Source organism: Aspergillus oryzae, chromosome 5 (genome assembly GCF_000184455.2).
Source record: "Aspergillus oryzae RIB40 DNA, chromosome 5".
Taxonomy (NCBI): domain Eukaryota; kingdom Fungi; phylum Ascomycota; class Eurotiomycetes; order Eurotiales; family Aspergillaceae; genus Aspergillus; species Aspergillus oryzae.
In genome coordinates this window covers 1,867,428-1,890,279 of record NC_036439.1, presented here as the reverse complement: position 1 = coordinate 1,890,279, position 22,852 = coordinate 1,867,428, and the positions used below count along the sequence as shown (strand labels likewise).

Here is a 22,852-nt window from a genome sequence, read left to right as displayed (position 1 = left end):
TCCATATAGCAAGGTCGATAACTAGGGCCCTATGCATACATACACCGTACTCCTGTGTCTTGGCTGTATTCGTTTGTGTTCGGAACACGGGAACCCATCGGTCACGTGAGGGACATCCCCATTCCAAACCTTTGCCGAGTTGATCCTCACTCCCGGAACCTCAGTCTTTGCACGTTGAACTCCCCTCTCCCACCGATATCCCTCCAATTCACACTTCAAAATGGCCGCCGTATGTCAATTTCGTTCCGATTCTTTGGCTATGATTGGTCGCAGAAAAATTCAAGCCCGCTAACGGTTCTTGTACAGCGCAGCGCCGCTCTTAAGATTGACTGGGTCAAGGTGACCAGCTCTCTCGGCCTCCGCGGCCAGACCGCTGCCTCTCTCCAGGCTTTCAAGAAGAGGAACGACGATGCCCGTCGCAAGGTTCAGCTTCTGTCCGAACAGCCCCAGACCATCGACTTCGCCCACTACCGCAAGGTCCTGAAGAACCAGGCCATTGTCGACGAGATCGAGAACCAGTTCAAGACCTTCAAGCCCGCCACCTACGATGTTTCCCGTCAGCTGAAGGCTATCGAGGCTTTCGAGGCCCAGGCTGTTCAGAGCGCTGAGGAGACCAAGGGCAAGGTTGAGGCCGAGCTCCGCAGCCTTGAGAAGACCCTCGAGAACATCGAGACCGCCCGGCCATTCGATGAGCTCACTGTGGTATGTTTTGGCATCGATGGATTGCGTATGCCAATTTAGTGGAGGTATAGATATACTGACCCGTTTGTCTTTCTTTTCTACAGGATGAGGTTGCCTCTGCCCAGCCCGAGATTGATGAGAAGACCGCCTCTATGGTCAGCAAGGGCCGCTGGATGCCGGCTGGTTACAAGGTGAGACCATCTAAATCCAGCTGTCCGGTTTTACGCATACTAATACCCATTCTCACTTTTAGGAGCGCTTCGGCGATATGTCTGTTGTCTAAACTATCAGCATTATCTGTCATTTTACGCCTCTTTTCTCCTTCGACCAGTATCATCACACGATGGGATTTTCTTTTGTCAAGCATGTTTGCCAGCTAGGATACCCTTTGCGCCTGGCAGTGTGAACTTGGTTGTGGGACGTGTATAGAAACAATGTGCAATTTACAAGATGGTTTCCTGCATTAACCAACAGCCTTGTTTTTTGGCTTCCGTAACCGATGTTCAGCCCGTCGATGAATACTGCGAGAGAGAGTCTTCTTCTATAGCACTAGTGGATTGAAAACTCCTATCATCTGCTCTTCTCTACCGCACAGCTTTTGAATATCTAGTAAGCGGCAAGTATAATGGTTTAACGATGTTCCACGGTAGGTACAAGGGGCCTGGAGGTCTTTTGTTTCCGGTTCTCTTCGCGTCTAAATATATTCTACGGATATGAATACGCGAGAGAATTTTAAGTATATACCAGTTCAATATTACCAAAAGCGATTACTGCTTTGTCCGACATAAACCTGATGTCGGAACCTGAGGGAGTTATTTAGTTCCGCCTTTGGCAGTTGAACCTCACCCTTTTACCGATGCCTACGCGTTACGCCCGACTCCTCTATTACACTTTATATCCCAGCGCTGCTGCGTAACGCCAGGGGTAAGATGAGTCACGGCGCTTAATTGCAACACTATATATCACACAGCTTATTCTGAATTCTCCACTGCCAGGGACAAGTGATCTGAGCCCCGCATATCTTGCGGTCCGGAGACTGGCTGCTGTGAGCACCCACCCCGGTATTTGCCCTGTGATCAGACTGTTAGGCAATCCATCTGGTCACAGCCTTGTGGTTTATTTCCCACAAACTGTCCGTTGATGACCGATCAGCTGCGGACATAAGATATGACGAAAGGGGCCATCTCCCATCCGTCTCTTGTTCTTTAGAGACTACCGAAAGACAGATCTTCCATGAGCACTGTTTGGATTCGATCAGAGATCCACTGCTCGACTAAGCTTTTTCAACGGGTCCATCAGGCAGATGAATCAACTGTCACCACCGGGCCAGAACCGGTGTCACCTCGAAAATCTACCTGTGGAGATCATTCAGGAGATCTTCTTCCACTGCCTTGAATTCAATCTCCCACGGGCCTCTCTGTATATCTCCAGAGTGCTTTCTGATTCCACGGTATACACTTGGCTTATCCGACTCGCCTTCAGCAGCGCGAACGAGGGCTCAAAGAGTGATTTCTTTACTCCCGACTTTCTACCACCGCCTCTGTGCTTCTTTGCGCTCTCTGAACATCAGAGAAGGGACCTTCAACATGAAATCCTTGCCTCTCGTTGGTGCACACTACCCTTGATGCGCAAGTGCCAAAGGGAGTACGTGGAACATGCCATTCGCCGCAAGTGTCGAAATCTAGAGTTGGCCCCTGAAGATCACTATACTCTCGCCAACATCAATAGTCGCTTCAGTAACCTAGAAAGTTGCGACAAAGGCTGGGGAGGATGCCGCAGCAAAGGCGATTTGATACTGAAAGCCCGAGACCGGGACACCAACATTGACTACAAAGTCGCAGTGTGGTTTCACTTCGGGGCGTTCCAGGTCCGCAAGCCCAACAAGCTAGTCACCGACCTCGATCTCTTTCGCCTTCCATGCTGCTTGCCGGAGCTGCCGGCTCGCATGCCAAACAAACTGCTCGGCCCACCTTGGACTGATACGAAGCTTGAATTTCTCCAATTGCTCTCTTTGGACGCGTACATCGATGCAGACGACACCTTCACCCGTTCGCGACGCATCCTCCGCCAGGTCATCCGGGACCGTGATTTCGCGACCTTCCAGCGACTCGTCAACATGCACATCCGCTGCCAGTGCTACAAATACCCAGTGCGCTGGTCTGTCCTCCCAAACCACTTCCAAGTAGCATTGAAGTACGCGGACGAGTATGACGATCCATTCATCAAACTACTAGTCGAGCAGCGATGGGAGGATATCCCTGCAAATCTGCTACATCTCAAAGACCAATTGATGTCTAAAGTGGGAACAAGCCATATATGATAACGTCCTTGCTTCTATTAACAATCCACTACTATAATACACATTTGGGGAATAGAACTGAAAACACAAAAGCCGATAGAAACCAAAGACCAAGCATAAAGCGTATCCATCGTAATTCATAGCGCGCCGTGATTCACAACTTAGATTCTAGACCGCCGTGTTCGCGTTGTTCCTCTCCTCCTTCGTCCACAGTAGCCGCAGGTGAGGCAAGAAATGATCACATCGAAGAGGGTGACGACACCGTCGATGATCGCTTTGCAGACTGCGCCGATAGTATTGACGATGCCCATGAGGCAGGCACCGATGGCGTGGAAGACGCTCTGGATCTGTTGTCGGACGTTAGAACCTTTTCCTGATAAGGGAAGAATGAAGGAGAAGGAGGGAAACATACACAAGATACAACAGCACCCATCTTGAAAAAAAATATCAATGGTCAAGTCAATGGTTTGTTCTTGATTTGGACGAGTCACTGAATGATGTCTTAGGAGATGGTTTGAATAGGGTAATGTATTGTTATTCTCTTTCGTGGTAGAGTAAATTAATGTAATGGTTCTGGCTGAGACAAAAAGCCCTGAACCCAGACCAGCACGACATATATATATATATACATCCTCCGTCCCAAATAATTGATTCACCACCACGCAACACCAATGATGTATGTCACCAAGCATCAGAGCCAGCTCGACAGTCCTTACCGCGCATAATTAATCCATAGCCCATCAGATTGCAATCCTGACCGCCATTTTCGTCATACTGACATGGAACCAGAATCCGGTCCTGATTCTCGCCGGCCGAATCAGGCAAGGACACGAGGATCATTACCTACTGATCGGCAGGTGACTGAATCCGCATTCGCCACCTGGCAATTAAAATCGTCCTGTTTGAATCTTATTGTGGTTTACTATTCTTATTATCGTTTGGAATGAGTTCGTTCCTTGACAAGCGTTGAGCTGGGTCTGACGTCATGTGCCAGTGGTAAAGAAAGTGAGTTGGATGACTAAGGTAGGGCTTGTCAGGTGGCTTGACAGCCCTATGGATTTGTTCCTGAAGAGAGCGGATATACATCGGTAAGGGTTGCCGCTTTAAGTTGTTGTAGCGGCACTGTCCACCTGCTCAACGTAGTAGAAAATAGAAAACCTCAGGCACCCAGGATTTTATCTCTCGACCCACATCATATCAAAAGTGAACCCAGCAAATAAAATACCTGCTATCAACAACAACTCCCGACCCGCCATGCCCGATAACCTCCCCTCCCATCCAATGGCCCGCGACAACAAAATTTGAGTGACAAGACCACCCGCTCCGCGCCGCCGGGCATGCTCACGCCGATCCGAGTGCGCGGTCGCAGAACAAAACGCCCTGCTCCCACCGAAGATGCAGGACCTCAACTCAAGCGCTCCAAAGGCCGCGGCGGCCGACCGTTAATGTCGCTCGCTGAGCGATACAACTTCTCCCAAAGCCAAGCCACTAGACGCGCGCAACGTCTAATCGCAAAACCGCCTAAGCAACCCCTAAAGAAACTCAGCCGTCTGGAGACACTACCGGTGGAACTGATCGAGAAGATCTTCCTGCTTTCCCTGAACGTCAATCTACCTCGGGCGTCGGCGTCCCTCGCTGCAACGGTGTCGAGCGAGCGGATCTATCGCGCATTGATACTCTTCGCATTCTGGAATGATGTCCCCTCCTCGACGGGCCCTTTTGATGCCGTCTCTGCGACGGCAATTGCGAAGATCCTGAGGCCGCTGGAGTATATCCCGCTTGATCTCAACGAGCGGGCCGCATTGCAGAGTGCCATTTTGCGGTGTAAATGGTGCACAGTTCAGCGGCTACTGAGCCGGTTCCCTGATTTAATGGGCCTCAGTATCCAGCGATATTGGTTCAGTGCGGGGATCGCGATGACAGAAGACCAAGAAGAGAAGTTGAGACGGTTCCTTGCGCGCGAAGAGGAGGAAAACGAGACCCGCAGTTTCGAAGGCACGGACAAAGATAATAACCACTACACACTGTCTGTGTCACCTCTTGTCTCTGTAACGGTTACCTGTCACGAAACGGAGACTGCCCAGACGCACCGCATCCTCGGTATCACGGAGTTCCCAGAACGATTTCTCAAGGGCGGAAACGGGTTCACGTCAGAAACGATCGCCTACCTCGAGACGCTTCGACTCGCGAGCGGATTCAATACCTCCGAGCTTATGGAAACGCATGTTGCTTTGTCGCGTGATGCCCTGCAGAAGGGTATTCATGCAGCTTTGGTAGAACATAATGCCGAGGCACTTACATCCTTGCTTAAGATCGATGAGTATCATTTCCGTTGTAGGAATACGAACGTTGCGGTCACGAATAGTGTGCCGTATACGATTCCAGCGGAACATTTTCGTACGGCTGTGCGGGTTGCGCGCAATGAGCCGGCTCTGTTTCAGCTTCTTGTCCGCGCCAGTGCGGAGTCTGTCCCGGCTGATGATTCGGATATTACGCAGTGGGCTATGGATCTAGATGATTCGTTTGGCCAGTGGCTTCTTGATCTTATGTTGCAGCTTCCGCAGCGGATTGAGGCGGCAAATGCTAATCCGGCTGAAGGGGCGGTGTTCTATTTAGGGCGAGCAAATGGACAGGTAGAATTGGCAAGACGGTATCTAAATGAGGTTTTGGGGATTGAGGAATTGGGGAGTTGGATGGAAGAAACTTCCCATGACTTCGAGAGCCAGTGGAGGTCTCTATAGAGACCACTTACTATGCACGGCATGATTGTTGAATTATGATACATTGTTTTCACCTTGTGTATTATATGGATATTGTACATAGAACATACATACAATGTCGCTGGTGACATTGCTCAATTAATAAAAATCGTATACCCCAACTTACATGTTCTTCAACAGTCTGAGTATACCAGTAACTCTACCGGCCAGAGTCAACTGATATCCTGTTTCAACGACGCCCTTACACATTTCCCAAGCGCCGGTTCCATTCTGACGACTACCATCTCCCTTGCAGATAGGATAATCCACGCGTGGCGGGATGCGAGTCGCCATTAACTTGGGGAACCGGTCAACGCAGAGGGCCTTGATATTGCTCACGCCACGTAGACCTTCTTCTCCCGCAAAGCGACCGTATCCGGATCCCTTGACTCCACCGAAAGGCAGCTGCACAGCATAGTAGCTTCCAAAATCGTTGACAGATACCATTCCCGCTTTGATATTGGAGACGCAGGCTGCGATGTCAACATGGTTGTAGCCGAAGACGCTAGCGCCGAGGGCGTATTCCGTTGAGTTTGCGATCGCAATAGCGTGGGGTACGGAGTCGGCGCGCATGAGTAGAAATACTGGCGCGAAAAGTTCAGTTTGAGCGATGCGCATGGAAGGCGTTACGTCCGCAAGGAGAGTGGGCGCAAAGTAATGACCGTGAGGATACTTCGGGTGGTTGACACGTTTTCCACCGCAGATAAGGCTCGCGCCTTGTCGGACTGCGTCGTTGATCAATGTTTCTAGGCGGTCGAAGGAGGCCGGGGAGATTAAAGCGCCCATGTCTGGAGCGCCAGGTTTCTGCTGAGGATCTTCGGGTTTGGATTCAAGGAGGACCGAGCCAAGGCGGAATGACTTAATGCGTGAAGACACATCATTCAAAAGTTTGTCATATACTCCAGGCAAGGCAATGACACGCTCAACACCAATGCAGTTTTGTCCAGCGGATTGAAAGACACCTCGCATGAGAATGGACGCGATAGATGAGATCTCGCTCACTGTTCTGGCATCATCCAGAATGACAGCAGGGTCCTTGCCACCTAGTTCAACAGTCACTGGAGTCAGTGCCTTAGCTGCTGACTCGCAAACCTTGTGCGCGACCGGCCTCGATCCAATAAAGGTCAACTGAGAGATATCCGGATGTGAGGTCAAGAAATCCGCAACTTCAGGCAAACAAACAACGCTCTGCACAAGATCGCGCGAGTGACCACATGCTGAAAGAGCACCTCTCACGACTTCCAAAAAGAACGCCGAGGACCATGCAGTTTGCTCCGATGGTTTTACAACCACACCGTTTCCTGCAAAGATACCACTGATGATTGGACCGATGAAGTTATGCAGAGGATAATTCCAGGAGACGCAAGCCGATACCACTCCAAGAGGCTCATACGTGACCATGTTCTTTTTGTACATCATCAGAAAGTTCGTGGGTCTTGATTGGGGCGTCAGTGCCTTCTCGCCATGATCAATTGTCCATTTCAGCTTCTCCGCTGTCACAAGGATTTCTCCAAATGACGCATCGACTTTAGTCTTTCCAGAATCCAAACAACAAGCGGTGACAAGTTCTTCCTGATGCTCGAGCACATATCTGTTGTTCAGATGGGCTTCGGTTAGCTACAGTATTTGGCCGCAACAATCGAGGCTATGAATGTGACGTACTTTAGCAATGTCCGCAAAACCTTCCTCCTTTCAGCAAAGCTAGTCCGAGCCCATTCAATTTGAGCCATCTTCGCTGCTTGGATCGCTCGGTCGACGTCTTCGGTTGTGGCGGGCTTGATTCCGTTACCCAGTATTCTTCCATCCGCAGGACAATAGCTTAAGATAACTTTGTTGTTCCACGACTATAGGAGAGAAAATTAAAGTCAGCCATTGACATTCCCCAAAGAAAGACAAATATGGAGACGAGTCAACGTACCCCTCTAAGTTGACCTTCAAGCACCTTTTTCTCCTCTCCCTGAACATCTTCCCACGCTTTACCTTTCCAATTGGCACGGACTTCGGGTGGAATTGGCACGTTAAATGGCACGGCAGCCTCTTTTATTCCCAGGATGTAGATGTACCCTAGGTATATCGCGCCGAGCGAGACGAGCGCGACACCGACCAAGGGAACTTGATCATGGAGAGTTTGCGCGAGTGGAAGGAGCGCTGGAGGGATGTATGGGGCTAGGGCCTCCATTTTGAATCCAGACAGCTGCAATTGAGCTCCAAGTATCTGTCTGGATGGTTTCAGGAGGCGGGCGATTGTGGGAGACGGAGATGCGCAGCTGCAGTGGTCCCATTGTTTTATCAGCCACTCCGATAGGGTGCACGTGCCACCCATCCTATAGAATAGAATAGTACATACATCAGACAATACATTTCCTTCCCCTTGCTTACTATGGTCTTTTAGATTTTTGAGAAAAGATTTACTCTACTTGCATTGGTTCCCATACATTTATCTATTGGCTTATTTCTGGAATACACAAGGTTCCCAATAAGCGGAACCTATTAGATCGTTGATTTACATCAAAACAATATCTAACCTTTCGAACCTCCTCCCTCACGCCTTCTCATTACGAGTCTGCCGGCCAGTGCTCTTACGCTTGACGGGCGGCGAGGTCGCGAGTTCCCCTTTTCTCTTTCCGGTCCTTTTCACTAAGTGATCAATGACGCAGCCTTTGTCCCATCCGGCGGAAGATTGTCCAGTTATTGCTCGGCATCTTGGACAAGTCTTTCCATGACGGATGAAGAGCTGATGGAGAGAGTATTTGAGGTGATCTGGGATCCTCACCTCGAGATGGCCAAATGCCGTGATCTCTGTCGCCTTATCCGGCGGTACCCAGCCAAGCCATTTGCAAATGCGGAAGATGTGAGTATCTACCGCAAAGCACGGACGCTGTAGACAGAAGAGCAGGACACAGGCAGCTGTTTTGGGTCCGATCCCGGGGTATTTGATTAGTTCCTCCATAACCTGTTCCGTGTTTAGGGTATGGAGGTGGTTAAGAGACAGGAAGTGTTGGTCTGCACATGCAATTTCATATTGCTTGCTGCCTTCAGACTTTTGCATGAGGTCCGGCGGTCCAGCGTCCTCGCCCTTCACTAGGATTTCCCGACGTTCCTGGTTTTCCTTGTGCACCATATCTAAGATGGCCTTGAGGTTCTTGCTCTTGACATCGGCTAAACCACCGCTCTTGATGGCTTCGAAAACATCTTTAAGTGGCGCTTGACGAACGGCATCCCAGTTAACACTGCCTTTGCCTATCCCTTCATGGAGGATGCCGAATTTCTGCACCAGTCCATTGAAAGCCAACGCAGAATTGTTTCCCGAAGTGGCACCACTAAGCAAAGTTCGAATAAGCGCATCAAGAACAGAGGGAACCTCTCCACAACCAGTTACAGTCAGAGACGGCTCTGGAATGGTAGAGGGAGGAATAATCTCTCCATGAACACTGGAGAGTAGTCTATTAACCTCTTCGCAGGCATCGGGAGTTGGATGGGGCCAATCTGGGAACGGAGTAATTCCTGGTGTTAGACGATATGGATTGGCCTTCTTGCTTTTACCTGACGACACCGATCTTGGTGCTGTAGTGGCTTTCTGAACAGTACTTTTCAAATCATTCGCAAGAGTGTCTATCACTTCCTCCTTGACACCTGATGATACGGCGCTGGCCTTATACTTTGGATCAACGGACGAGCCCAGATTATGGGGTAGCTCATTCGCAACGTCAATATCTGAAGCCAAACGTTTTGTCTTGCGCCGCTTGGAGGCAGATCCAGTCTTTGAAGTGTTTCCCAGAGATGGCGACTGTTGCTCGGGTGATTCATTTTCTAAATTGGGCGGCTTAGTGACGAATTCCCGCTCTGACGTCTTTATCGCGGCTGCCAGTGATGCAGCTTCTTTGGCAGCAGCCGACCTTGTTATGCGACGCTCCATGAGAATCCTGCGCCACCGAAAAGTTCCTAGAACCAAGAGTAGTAGTGGCAATGGTGACGACAACACAGGTAAGTCTCCCACTAGAAATCACTAATGTTCTAAGTTATGGGTATAGATATGGACATAGAACGCAAATTGGGTGATTCAAAGGAGGGAGTCATATTGGATATGGCCGTCCAGTTATACTGAATCTAGCGGGTGACAGGCATCACCCTCACGTGATCGGGATATATTACTTCCGCATCATTTTCATTGAAGCGCTTGCTATTCAATGCCAAAAGCAAACTTTGTTCGTCATAAAAATAAAGTCTATAGGTCATGTCGTGCATACAAAAAGGGTATCTGGATCCCTTTGCTATTGCAATGCGATAACCATCACCAAGCAGATAGCCTTCCGTTCTCTTTATCCACCGCCTACCAACTCCAGGACTCCAGCTGACATAAATATACCGTCCATAAACTCATCAGTGATCATGGGTGATCGCCCATGTTGTGGATGCTAATGTCCATCCGGTCTTTGACCTTGGGATGCTCTTCGCTCTCCTCAGGTTTGCGAGTGCTGCAGATGCTGACCTGTGGCACTTCAGACTCCCCTGGGGTCGACGCTGGAATGATGTTGCCGCTGGCATCCAATTTGACACCGTTGGCAGCAATCTGGAAATCCTTTTCACTAGCGAAGCCATGAGTGACGGCTTCCTTAGCCCGATCTAAAGCCTTGATCTTGCGGCCTTCGCCTCTGATCTTTTCCAGATGATCGAAGTACCCATCGGAAACAGGAGTGACGTAGTCACCACAGAAGACTCCGACCTCGAAGTTCTGCGGTTCAGCCAGCCCATTCTCTTGGGCAATCTCCGCACAAGCACCTTTCAGGTCAGACAAGGTCTGGAATATGACGCTGTCGGCACCAATGTGCTTGGCGATCTGCTCGGGGTCGCGGTTATGCGCGACCAGCTCGTTAGGCGACGCCAGATCGATACCATAGATATGAGCATGTCTGTGGAGATAGTTAGCAATGTGTTCATTGCTCATAGCTTGATGTGGACCACTTACGTGATTTCCGGTGCGCAACTGGCGAAGTAAACCTTCTTAGCGCCAGCTTCCCTCGCCATGGTCACAATTTCCCGACTAGTGGTTCCTCGCACGATGCTGTCGTCAACCAGGAGGACATTTCGGTCCTTGAATTCTGCTTGCATAGCATTCAGCTTGCGGCGAACACCCTTCTGTCGGGTCTTCTGCTCAGGCATGATGAATGTCCGGAAAACGTAGCGGTTCTTTACGAAACCTTGGCAGTACGGAATGTCGAGATACCGAGCGACGGCCGCTGCGGACGTCGTGGAAGTCTCAGGGATAGGGATGACGACATCAATGTCCTTGACCACTTCCGGTCCAAGGACATCGAGAATCCTAGAGGCAAGGCGATCACCCATCCGTTGACGACTACGGTACACACTGATGCCATCGATAACGGAATCAGGACGCGCGAAGTAGACATACTCAAAGATATCAGGAGCATATGCCTTCTTCGGGGCGACCTGGCGGAACACAGGCTCGCCGCCCTTTTCTATGATGACTGCTTCACCAGGTTGGATGTCACGGATGTTAGTGAACCCAAGCTGATGCAGAGCAACAGACTCAGAGGCCATCATGTAGTCCGTGCCTTCGCCTTCGGCGGAAGGCCTGGAACCAAGAACCAAGGGACGGATGCCATAGGAGTCACGGAAGCCGACGAGACCAAAGCCTGCTTAGGTTAGCATTTTTATTCTTTAATCGAGTATTGAGATTGGATGAGTTACATACCAGCTAGCATAGCAGTGCATGCCCAGCCGCCTTGACATCTCTCATACATCCGGCTGAGACTGGCAAAGACATCATCCTTGTTGACTCGCGCCTTCTTGGTTTCGCTCAACTCATCAGCGAAGACGTTGAGCATGAGCTCGCTGTCACTATCAGTGTTGATATGACGGTGAGCCTCAAAGTCCAGATATCTCTTGAGCTCCGGAGCATTGATCAAATTGCCGTTATGGGCCAGACAGATGCCATACGGACTGTTGACATAGAAAGGCTGAGCCTCGGCATTCGCACTGCTTCCGGCTGTGGGATATCTCAAGTGACCGATGCCCATGAATCCCGGCAGGTCTGCCACCCTAGAACCGTCGTGGAAAACCTTGGCCGCCATGCCGTTCGACTTCAGCTGGTAGATACGACCACCTGCAGCACAGGTGGCAATTCCAGCAGCATCTTGACCTCTATGTTGGAGCAGGTATAGTGCCTCGTGCAGGTCAACGGCGGCAGAAGATGACGGGTTCGCCTGGATCAGAGCAATGATACCACACATCTTGTGAATGTAGTCGGATTCTAGTGGATGCTTATGATTAACCAAGGCTCTCACAAATGGATGAGCTGTGAGACAATATAAACAGCATCGAATATGAGATCAGGTCGGATTTTCTCCGCAAAAATGCTTAGGAAGTCTAACATCTATAATAAAAAAACCGAAATTCATCATGAAAGGAGGGGCATATTGATTGATAACCAGGCGGGGGATTACACCATATAACTCACATGCTTGGAAGATGAATCAATTTGTCACACAGACACGCAATGGTGGGGGGACAGAGTTGAAAAAATGGAACCAGTTTTTGACTCTATCGAAACATAACAATAGTCATAGAGGATAAGGAGAGACTGTAATAGGTGGCAACTGGTAGTAAATCACACCCACGGAGGGATTGAAGGACCAAGTGGTGGCATGGTGAAAGGTTAAAGGAGAGAGAAAGAGTGAGGGAGAGGCAAGGGAGAAGAAGCCACCAGGTTTTATTTCTCTGGTCCTTTCTTTTGCCTAGTCCGATTTTCCGACTTTTTTTTTTTTTTTCTCGACTTCTCCACAGTAAAAGACAGAAAATTTGCGGGTGCCGCTCCGTTAACGGACCGGAAAAATCTCAACAACCGGAGGGGTTGACCCCTCACGTGTCCACCGATGCTACCCAGAGGAGGTGGTCTCGTGACCTGTTAGTCATCGTTCTTTATCCAAATCCAACCTTTCCGGATATGGAAATATAGCCCTCAAACCTGGAACCTATGGATGGATGCAGAGCAAGTGGTTAGTCCACTATGATTACTTTTTGATTTAGACCTTCCATGGACACTTATAGGCAAATTAGAATATCAAGAGTATATTGAAGTATGGCTAAGCACTATACTTTCACAGATCCTTTGCTATTCTTTCACTCCATCTATGTTTGCTGTATTGTGTTTCTTTATTTTTATCGTTTGTGGTAGTCACCACTCTACAACTCGCTGTGACAAGTTGTGTTATATATCAAACATGTATAGCCTTAGGCTAACGATCAGTATCAATCAAAATGAATGGTTAAAAGGGACTACCAGAGAACCCACTTTGTTTCTCTCTCACTTCATCTCATCATACTTAGTACCCAGTTCCCTACCATCGTGTTACGTCTCTCTCTCACACAATCTTCAACTCAGTTTACAGACACCTCATCCTTCATTGTCTTAAAGCACTAGTCAATCTCTACATTGCATTTGGATCCAAAGCTTCATAAGCCTGCTGTTTCTTTCACCCCCTCATTAGCAAGGCATTAAGATATCTATCAAAGATCAAGGATGTCCTCAATCCAGGCTCGTGAGCCGTCAATTCTTGAAATAGCAGATCCTAGACCGACGACCTTGGAAGTTTACGATAGCGACACAGATAGTAGTGTTACGCTTGACCATGACTCGGACGGGCCTGACTATGCGGATGACGTGGTGGTCATCTCGGACAATCGTCCCCGAGACCCAACGCCCTTTTTGCTCAGCACAAATGCAGCGGCAAACCTGCGCGAGCTAGTCGACCTTACCCTTCCAACATTTCAAGCTTTTGATGAGGACGATTACTGCACAGACGAAGAGTTCGAGCTGCTCCTTCAAAGTTGGCAGCTGCATACCCCAAGCCCAAGAGTGACAACACCGGTCGATGAAACCCGTGCGACAACAGTACTCCCTGTTGAGGAAGTATGCATAGACGGCATACTATATAAACCAGGACAGTCACTCGAGCTTTATGACGGGTCATATCTTCGAATCTGCACAGTTCTGAAGGATAGCATGGATGCAGTTTCTTTCAGTGGCCGCCGGCTCCTTAAAACTAGAAACCATGCCGGAACCTACGTTCCTAAAGAGCGGAACGAACTAGTCTGGATTGCCAATGCCACGGAAATTATACCATTTCAAATGGCCAAAAAGTTCGTCAGTATGAACTTCACCAACATTTGCGCAATCAGAGGCGATCCCCAGAAACTAGTGAATCCCAACCACCTTTGGTGTCGATTGAAAGAGACTTTGGAGGACGGAGAAGTGTCCATAGAATATGTATCCTTCGTCGAAGCTGACGAAGGGCATAAGATTGAACCCGCTATATTACGACAGCTTTGGAGGGGAAAGAGTCGGGCTTTTGGCGAAGAAGACCGCCCTAGAGAAAGCTCCCCTGTAATTGTGCTAGACAATCCTGACCCTGTTATTGACCTCACCTGTTCAGAAAGTGTGGACGAGCAAAAGAGGCGGCGACAGTATACCTTCGGGGATGGTTTCTGTGGTGCTGGAGGGGTTTCATGTGGTGCTCGCCGAGCCGGTCTTTACAACAAGTGGGCATTCGACAACTCCGAACACGCAACCTCTACCTATCGGCTTAATTTTGAGCATGCATATTGCGAACTGAGTGATATCTTCAGCTTCTTAACAAGCAATGATGAGTTTTTGAGAGTAGATGTCAGTCACAGCTCGCCGCCCTGTCAGACATGGTCATCTGCTCATACAATAGAGGGTGCGAACGATGACGCAAATTCGGCGTGTGTTTTCTCTAGCGCAGATTTAATTAGACGGGCTAAGCCTCGAGTGCACACGATGGAGGAAACAAATGGATTGCTTGATCGGCACCGTGATACGCTTCACCGTGTTATAAACGACTTCATTGAAATTGGATACTCTGTCCGTTGGGGTATCTTGCGACTTCTCGAATACGGAGTCCCGCAGACCCGAAAAAGGCTCCTCGTCATTGCTTCTGGGTAAGGAACCCCGATAGTTGATGGTATTTACCGAGATATACTGATATCGTATACAGACCTGGAGAGACCCTGCCGCCTTTTCCGCGACCCACCCATGGTCCAGGCTTGGGTGAATACCCTACCATTAGCCAAGCTATTCAAAATATTCCCTTAGGGGCCCCAGATCATGATGTACAGGCAGCGCTAAGTCGCGGTATGGATAAACCCCCATATGATCCACACCGGCCGGCTGGAACCATCACTTGTGGTGGAGGTGATAATAATTATCATCCTTCAGGTAGAAGGAACTTTACCAATCGGGAGCTCGCCTGTTTACAGACTTTCCCCAGAAACTTTCGATTTGGACGCCGACAGGTCCGGAAACAGATTGGGAACGCGGTTCCCCCTCTGCTAGCTGAAGCTATGTATAGGGAAATCATTCGGACACTCAAAAAAACCGATGAGGATGAAGCTAGCCGGTGAATTTTATTCCCTTTCGTATCTCGGGACTGGATCAACGGTTGAGAAGGAGATGAGAGGTTGATCCGCCACATGCTTGTCCTTTCCGAGTGATAACCGCGGAAACAAGAGAATGCCGTCCGACCGCGGGAGTTGTTGGCCCCCTCTTTCGGACCTTGCGAGTTTGAGGCATGGTAGATCTGTTTCTATTGAATCAATTGAGTTGAATCTGGTATTTTCCAAATTGTTGAGAATCAGTAACCCTGGCCGGATGGAATTAAATCGATCCCGAGGATCTGATTGATCAATGTTAGGTAGTAGTAGTAGGAGTAGTAGTTGGAAGGATGCATAACCGGCAATAGCCGCGAGTAAACAGGGGCACGGCCTCGGCTCAAGGGTGACCGTCCATCAGTACCTCCAGTCTCTCTTCTCCATTGCTCCATTTTCGTCGCCCTTACCTTTTTCCTTCCCGTTAATTTCTCTTTCTTTTCCTCCTCCTCTTTTACTTAAACCCTCCCCTGCAATCTTTCCCGAATTGACCTCCCTCTCCTACATCATTGAGAGTTAGTGCCCTCTCTTCACCTCCTTACGATCCTATCATGTCTGCTTCGTGTTTGGCGTTGAGACGGCTGACCCACCGGTCTCCCCGCACTTTCCAGTCCCGCATCTCCTCCGTCTCCAGAATCTCATCTGCCGCATCCTCCTTCTCCTCCCTCAACGCTCTTCGCGCAGTTAACTCGACCGCTCCTCGAGTCTCTCGTTTCTCAACCATGGCACCTCTTCAGTCTGGCTCTCAGGATGGCGCCCTCCAGAAGCCCTACGATCCCGAAATTCAGGACATGGCCAACTATATTCACAACTACGAGGTTAACTCCGACTTGGCTGTACGTATTCCTAATTTTTGTTTATTTCGCATGCATATTCTTCGTAATTTCTCCCCAAAGGCGTACGATATCATCTCTCTGACTATAAGTCCTATGACTTTCTGGATTCCAGTATGACACTGCCCGTCTTGTGTTCCTCGATACCCTAGGCTGTGGATTGGAAGCCTTGAAATTCAAAGAGTGCACCAAGCTTTTGGGTCCCGTTGTGGAAGGAACCGTTGTTCCCAACGGAACCCGTGTGCCCGGTACACCGTACCAGCTCGACCCTGTCAATGGTGCGTTCAACATTGGTGCGATGATCCGCTGGCTGGATTACAATGACTGCTGGTTGGCCGCCGAATGGGGTCACCCTTCGGACAACTTGGGCGGCATCCTTGCCGTGGCTGACTGGATCTCTCGTACCAACCGTGCTGGCGGCAATATTGCGGGTGGTAAGATCGTGAAGGTCAAGGAAGTGCTGGAGGCCATGATTAAGGCCCATGAGATTCAGGGTGTGCTGGCGCTGGAGAACTCTTACAACAAGGTTGGCCTGGACCACGTTGTTCTGGTCAAGGTCGCGACGACCGCTGTGGTTGCCAAGATGCTCGGCCTCAGTGAGAAACAGACTGCGGATGCCATCTCCCAGGCGTTCGTCGACGGTCAGAGTCTCCGGACTTACAGACACTCCCCCAACACCATGTCAAGAAAGTCTTGGGCTGCCGGTGACGCATGCCAGCGGGCTGTTAACCTCGTGCTGAAGGTGCAGAAGGGTGAGGGTGGATTGCACACTGTTCTTTCCGCCCCTGTCTGGGGCTTCTACGATGTGCTGTTCAAAGGCAATAAGTTCAAGTTCCAGCGTCCCTATGGCAGCTACGTTATGGAGAACGTCCTTTTCAAGGTCTCCTATCCTGGTAGGTATTCTCATGCACTGAATCCAAGATGGTGTCTAACCAATTTTGTCATAGCCGAATTCCACTCTCAGACAGCGATCGAAGCTGCCGAGATCATCAACAAGAAGCTCGCTGCCTTGGGCAAGAGCGCCAAGGACATCAAGGAAGTCACCAACCGCACCCACGAAGCTTGCATTCGCATCATTGACAAGCAGTTCAAGGCCATGGACAACTTCGCGGACCGTGACCACTGCGTTCAGGTAAGCTCTCGGCTGGAAGAATTTCGGGAGGGTTGAACAGTGATCTAATTTGATGTAGTACATGGTTGCCACCATGCTGGCATTCAATCGTCTCACCGCCACCGACTATGCCGATGGCTCGGAGGCGGCCACCTCCCCTCTCGTTGAGGATCTCCGTAAGCGCATCCGCTGCGTTGAAGATACTCAGTTCACCACGGACTACCACGACCCGGCTAAGCGCACTATCCCCAATGCCCTCACCGTCACCCTGAACGACGGTACCGTGCTCGAGGAGGTCGTTGTCGAGGCTCCTCTGGGCCACCGTTTGCGCCGCGAAGAGGCCAAGCCCGAGATCCTGGCCAAGTACAAGCGTCACCTGCAGGCTCACTTCGAGCAGGCTCGCATCGACGAGCTGCTCGAGGTGGGCTTGAACAAGTCTGCCCTTGAGGGTTACGATGTGGACAAGTATGTCGACTTGTATGTCAAGGACAAGATGGTCGCGTCTGCATAGAGGAATCAGACCAAGTGGAAATAAAATAATGTGTATCTATCGCTATGTTACGGGAATCATGTGATATGCTGCCTTCAGTTGAGTCGATTGACGGCGTATATATTGGCAAGAGGGTGTTTATTCCAAATTAGACAATTGGACTGCTTTTTCTTTGGGTTAGACAATGCGCCCATTGGTTAGAGGAAAGATATAGAACACAGAGTAGTATGTCCGTGGAGATCGACATGAGCAGCATAGAATTATAAGGGAGAAGGGGAGGGATTACACAAAATAAATGGGAAAGATACCCTTTATAGAAAAGTAGATGTACTCCGCCATACTAAACTAAACCACCTTCACTCAGAAGTCGCTTTCTTGCAATATCCTAGTTCTGATATCAACTTGATATCTACCATGGAGGCCAAGCGCAAAAGTATGTAATGTTTTAAGCATAAATGACGAAAGCCACACAGTAAATCACGACATAACAACAACATACATTGCATCCAGAATTACTCACAAATCCCCCTGCTAAAGAAATTGAGATAGTCTAGCCAAATAAACCACAATACAAATAAAAGACTCAGAAATGCGCCCCCCGGAAATGACCCCAAAAGAACCGGGAAAGGGATTCCGACGCAGAACCGGGAATCATTTCCTCATTGATCCCACAAGCAAACGAAGCATAACCCTATAAGTACTTCACCTAAAGTCCTCACCAACACATCCCCTCAGCATCGACAAATCTCATATCAGCCCCTAAGACAACCAATATAAAAACCAAAAAAACCGAGTTACCATGATCACCGGCCTCGCACACATCAACCTCCTCGTTCCCGAGGGGTCTCTTCCCGAAGCCAACGAATTCTACGTCCAAACCCTTGGTCTAACAGCCCGTCCAGTCCCCCAGGCGCAGGTCGAAACGACGGCGTGGTATGTCATATCACCATTCCCTGTTTTCCTTCTTTCAGAATAATCCGAAATTAACATGGCAAATACAGGTTCGACATCGCAGGAGGACCCCAGCAAGTCCATATCGCATTCGGCGTAAACGAATCGCTGGAATCCTCGCGTCATCCCTGCTTCAAGATTGGATCTCTGGAGGATCTACAGAAGTTGCAGCAAAGAATCTGGGACCATCATGTTCGTGGGGGACGGGCTGCGCCGAGAGAGGCGGATAAGCCAGGGGAGGCTATTTCTGGTTTGTTTATTCCTTCTTTGTTGTTTCATGAGTGAGTGGTTTTGTTGACGAGAGCAGGTGAGATGACGGAGGAGTATCCGACACGGTTTTTTGCGAGGGATTTCGCAGGGAATCGGTTGGAGTTTAGTTTGTAGTTGTTGTCTTTTGCGGGGTGATGATTGGGTGGGATAGATGGTTTATGGGGTGATTTTGTTGAAGCGTTGTGTAATAGAGAATATGACATGTATGAATTTGATGAGATAGATATCACTTGGTGATGGGGCTATTGGCATAATTCTACATGTATTTCATGATAGAGAAAATGTACAAAATAAACTACTATAATGTATATATCATAATATCCTCGCCTTCATACAGTAGTCTGGACTGGCGGTCTCATGGTCGCCAAAGCGGCGGTTCTCATCACCTCTTGCTCTTCATGTCCGCTTGTATCGCCAAACACGTCGTCGATCTCTTCTAGGGTCTTGCCGCTGGTTTCGGGGACAAAGATAAGTGCCCAGATACCGGCCATGACACACCAGACTGCGAAGAAAATATAGGTTCGATAGCCGAGGTTCTCCATCATGGGAGGCGTGGCAACACCTACGATGAAGTTGGAAAGCCAGTTGGTGCTGGTCGACAATGCCACACCCTTCGATCGAGTCGCGTTGGGAAAGACTTCGGATGGTAGGGCCCAACCGAGAGGAGAATACGTGAGACCGAAGATCAGAATGAAAAGAAAGGCCATGGCGACACAGGCCCAACCGGCAGCTGTGTGGGCGGACCAGTCCTTGCCATATAGCCCAGATAGAATGGCGATGATGATGTACGCGACTCCGGTTGCAAAACCACCGAAGATTGCCAAAGGCCGGCGTCCAATCTTATCAATGATCAAGAAGCAGACAAGGACGGTGACTAGCTGTAGGACATTGAAGACACCAGACAGTATAAGTGACATCTCGTCGGACTGGCCGATTGACTGAAATAGAGTAGGCGCGTAATAGATAAATGCGTTGATTCCGATAAACTGCTGGAAAAAGGCAACTCCACAACCGACTACTGTTCTCCGCCAGCCTTTCCGGCCGAATAGGTCTCTCCAGGCGAGTAGCTGTCGCTTTATACCGTGCGTACCAGGGTGTCTCTTCTCTTGGATAAGCTCTTGGAATTTGACCTCAGTGATAATCCCTTGGAATTCAGCTTGTACTCGTTCATCGGTGTCCGGCAGGCCCCGGAGCTTGGAAACACTGGCGAGACAGTCCTGTTGGCGGTTGACGAGGGCAAGCCATCGAGGTGAGTAGGGAAAGAAATGGATGCCAACACCAAGGATTGTGGCACACACCATCTGCAGACCGAATGGCAGACGGAACGAGACCTCACTCTCGATCAACCTCGTACCGAACGTAATCCAGTATGAGATGACCACGCCGGAGACAATGGAGATAGACTCCAGGACCAAGAGCGTTCCTCGTAGGTTGGGTGGAGAGATCTCGGAGATGTAAAGCGGGGCACCCTCCATGACCAGGTGAGCAAGATGAACCAGTCTGATACCGAGAGTCATGTACATACCATTGCGAGTGTTCCTACCCCGATGCCTCCAATGGCTCTCCCGGCTACTAACGTAGCATAGCTTTGCGCGCAGGTTTGGATTATGGCGCCGATATCGAAGATCACGACAACTACAGTCAGTGCCCATTTTCGGGAGATTCGATCGGCCAGGTATGGCATGAAGAGACAGCCCACGAATGCTCCAAGCAACAGCATCCCCGTCATTAACCCTTTGCCGAAGGCGGTCTCGGCTTGAGGAAAGACCGCGTGGAATTGCTCCATGACATTGATAATGGATATGACTCCTTGGTCATATCCAAATGAGAAGCCTCCTAGGGATGCCAGGAATGCCGCCCCAAGGACATAACCCGAGCTGATGAGGCCTCGGACACCATCGGGACCGTAGGCAGGTATCTCTTGTAGCTCTATATCGGGTTTGATGGCAACGGTTTCATGATGCTCCGAAGTGGAAAACCCCTCCGAAAGGACGTGTGGTTGAATGTCTTTCTTCATATCCGTCACCATGATCAATAGTGGGCGCGATCCCGATTGAATTCGATGTCAACCGAGTTATTTCTTGAATAGTGCCGAAGACAAACTGATGTCCGGCATCATTATATACACCGACATATCTATATGTCACATTGGACTTCCGAGTCGAAAGTTTACGGTTATTGAAAACACGGAAATGATTCTAATTTGTAGACGTCATTGAAACAGTATCGACGTCGAGAATTTCCGCTTTCAGTGTTGTCCGGCGAGGCAGCCTGACTTTTTGGATATTTTAACTCACGTTGCACCTGCCATGATTGGTCGGTCGGCTATTGTGAGTTGTAGCGTTGGTGATCGTTTTCTGGGGTAAATGCGGGGGAGTCGCGGAGTATTCAACGAGATTTCCGGGGGATGTGCACTTGTGGAGGAGACCCAAATGGCATTGAGTCCTTGATGAGCCAGCATATCATCGTAGTTATTGTATACCGCGATACCGAGTTATTTGTACTCTTCGTTGTTCTTTGCGCACACGACCTCTTCGGGCACAGTGTTGCATACAGCTACAACACGGGCACGAGGAACCCGGTAGATCAAGGCGTGAGCATGGCGTTTGCCCTGTGTGAATCTCTATTAGGGCCGATCCCAAGATAATATGGATAGCAGGCTTACCATCCGGCCAAGGCCAGCAACTGCAATCGAGAGTTCCATGCTGTACTTCGTTGTCTACATTGTCTGGCAGAAGATGATTGATTGTGTTCGGAGATCATCCATGACATTGTACCGTCTATATTTACCTTTGAAAGCACCATCCAGCTACGTGGACTGTGACGTCTTGATACTTTATTTCTGTTGTTCAATACACTATAATACTCGAAAGTGTCTCCTCGCGGCGACAATTTCCACATGTAGTAGAGTTGAGATGGAGCGTGAGTGGCGGCGGGCAAATCTTCCTAACATGGGACTGGGGAAATTCCCCGCATTTTGGGTGCAGGATGTCCCATTACGGAAGGTCTTGCCGCGGTTTGTGTCTTCAGCCAACTTGAACCTCACTCGATGACCATGAACTTTCTATTATCACATCAATATAACCCTTTTTAGATATCGTCGCCCACGGAGAGATAATGACCTTGCAGCGGAGTCGAGAAGTCCAAGAGCCATGCTGGAATTGCCGTGGTCAGTTTGTTGTAGTCCTTGCTATAGGCTGTGTCATACTAACTCATCCCACAGACAAACATCTGAAATGTAAGACTAAAGTACTGCTAGTGACGGTGGTACAGGACTAGCTGTCGGACACGCAATTAGAGAGAAAGACAATGTGGCTCGCATCTGGATGCTATTGGATGCTACACTCTTGCATGACTGCGTACATAGATTGGACGGGAAACCATGCTGATCATAGCTTGTTTAACTGCCAGGTGATAAACAAACACCGAAGTGTGGACGATGTGAAACGAAGAATCTAGACTGTTTTGTAGTGTCGAAAAGACAGATTTTCCGTCAAGGGTCCACTGCCCATTTTTCGGAAGACCAACATTGGGTGAACAGTAGGCCGAAGCGAGGTGAGAAACCTTCTGGAAGAATTTCAACAAGCTAGCGAGGCTCTTCGATGACTGATCAGATCTCGTAGCTCGGCTCCGTGTACATGATACAGGCGGATCTGTTGTCAGCAATGTCCAGTTTGACCCTTCCAATGGACACACTGACCACGGGCCCTCTAGCATCCCCCCCACGAGCCCAGCGGCGCAGCATTCTTCAGAGCCCTTCAATTGCTTTGATTGCACTGCTTCCGAAAACCAGCGTCTACATGCTCTGGCTATTACAGCATGCGAAGCCGATCAGTTAGCGCATAATGTTTCAAGTTTAACTGGACCCCTATTCAGAGAAGATGAGTCGCCGCAGGATTCAGTTACAAGTAAATTCAGCTCCCAGCTGTTGGATATATCCGATCCAAGATTTCCCGCCCACACTCTGTCTGTGTCCGGGAGCCCAGAGCAAAT

At 49.5% G+C, this 22,852-nt stretch overlaps 9 protein-coding genes across 9 annotated transcripts; 6 read left to right on the top strand and 3 right to left on the bottom strand.

Moving 5' to 3' along the window:
• Positions 1–220: 220 nt before the first annotated feature.
• AO090701000168 (F1F0 ATP synthase subunit d) lies at positions 221–964 on the top strand (the record flags this gene model as incomplete). Its single annotated transcript, XM_001822992.3, has 4 exons — positions 221–229; positions 307–702; positions 786–872; positions 935–964. 4 exons carry the CDS (start codon positions 221–223, stop codon positions 962–964), a joined length of 522 nt encoding a protein of 173 aa, XP_001823044.1.
• A 1,341-nt stretch (positions 965–2,305) lies between these two features.
• Positions 2,306–3,062, top strand: AO090701000169 (uncharacterized protein; the record flags this gene model as incomplete). The annotated part of the gene is made up of 2 exons (XM_023237443.1): positions 2,306–2,980; positions 3,057–3,062. The coding sequence occupies 2 exons, from the start codon at positions 2,306–2,308 to the stop codon at positions 3,060–3,062; spliced, it is 681 nt and encodes a 226-aa protein (XP_023092021.1).
• A 1,255-nt stretch (positions 3,063–4,317) lies between these two features.
• Positions 4,318–5,721, top strand: AO090701000171 (uncharacterized protein; the record flags this gene model as incomplete). The annotated part of the gene is made up of 1 exon (XM_023237442.1): positions 4,318–5,721. One exon carries the CDS (start codon positions 4,318–4,320, stop codon positions 5,719–5,721), a length of 1,404 nt encoding a protein of 467 aa, XP_023092022.1.
• Positions 5,722–5,862: 141 nt separating this feature from the next.
• On the bottom strand, positions 5,863–7,918 carry AO090701000172 (aldehyde dehydrogenase family protein; the record flags this gene model as incomplete). Its single annotated transcript, XM_001822995.3, has 3 exons — positions 5,863–7,330; positions 7,402–7,583; positions 7,658–7,918. 3 exons carry the CDS (start codon positions 7,916–7,918, stop codon positions 5,863–5,865), a joined length of 1,911 nt encoding a protein of 636 aa, XP_001823047.1.
• Positions 7,919–10,126: 2,208 nt separating this feature from the next.
• Positions 10,127–11,990, bottom strand: AO090701000173 (amidophosphoribosyltransferase; the record flags this gene model as incomplete). Its single annotated transcript, XM_001822996.3, has 3 exons — positions 10,127–10,649; positions 10,706–11,393; positions 11,453–11,990. The coding sequence occupies 3 exons, from the start codon at positions 11,988–11,990 to the stop codon at positions 10,127–10,129; spliced, it is 1,749 nt and encodes a 582-aa protein (XP_001823048.1).
• Positions 11,991–13,279: 1,289 nt separating this feature from the next.
• AO090701000174 (DNA cytosine methyltransferase) lies at positions 13,280–15,180 on the top strand (the record flags this gene model as incomplete). The annotated part of the gene is made up of 3 exons (XM_023237441.1): positions 13,280–14,718; positions 14,775–14,911; positions 14,996–15,180. The coding sequence occupies 3 exons, from the start codon at positions 13,280–13,282 to the stop codon at positions 15,178–15,180; spliced, it is 1,761 nt and encodes a 586-aa protein (XP_023092023.1).
• A 575-nt stretch (positions 15,181–15,755) lies between these two features.
• Positions 15,756–17,659, top strand: AO090701000175 (putative 2-methylcitrate dehydratase; the record flags this gene model as incomplete). Its single annotated transcript, XM_001822998.3, has 4 exons — positions 15,756–16,040; positions 16,153–16,930; positions 16,985–17,169; positions 17,228–17,659. 4 exons carry the CDS (start codon positions 15,756–15,758, stop codon positions 17,657–17,659), a joined length of 1,680 nt encoding a protein of 559 aa, XP_001823050.1.
• A 778-nt stretch (positions 17,660–18,437) lies between these two features.
• Positions 18,438–18,973, top strand: AO090701000176 (putative glyoxalase family protein; the record flags this gene model as incomplete). The annotated part of the gene is made up of 3 exons (XM_001822999.3): positions 18,438–18,571; positions 18,640–18,839; positions 18,897–18,973. 3 exons carry the CDS (start codon positions 18,438–18,440, stop codon positions 18,971–18,973), a joined length of 411 nt encoding a protein of 136 aa, XP_001823051.1.
• Positions 18,974–19,188: 215 nt separating this feature from the next.
• AO090701000177 (sugar porter family MFS transporter) lies at positions 19,189–20,888 on the bottom strand (the record flags this gene model as incomplete). The annotated part of the gene is made up of 2 exons (XM_023237440.1): positions 19,189–20,304; positions 20,385–20,888. 2 exons carry the CDS (start codon positions 20,886–20,888, stop codon positions 19,189–19,191), a joined length of 1,620 nt encoding a protein of 539 aa, XP_023092024.1.
• Between the last annotated feature and the right edge of the window lie 1,964 nt (positions 20,889–22,852).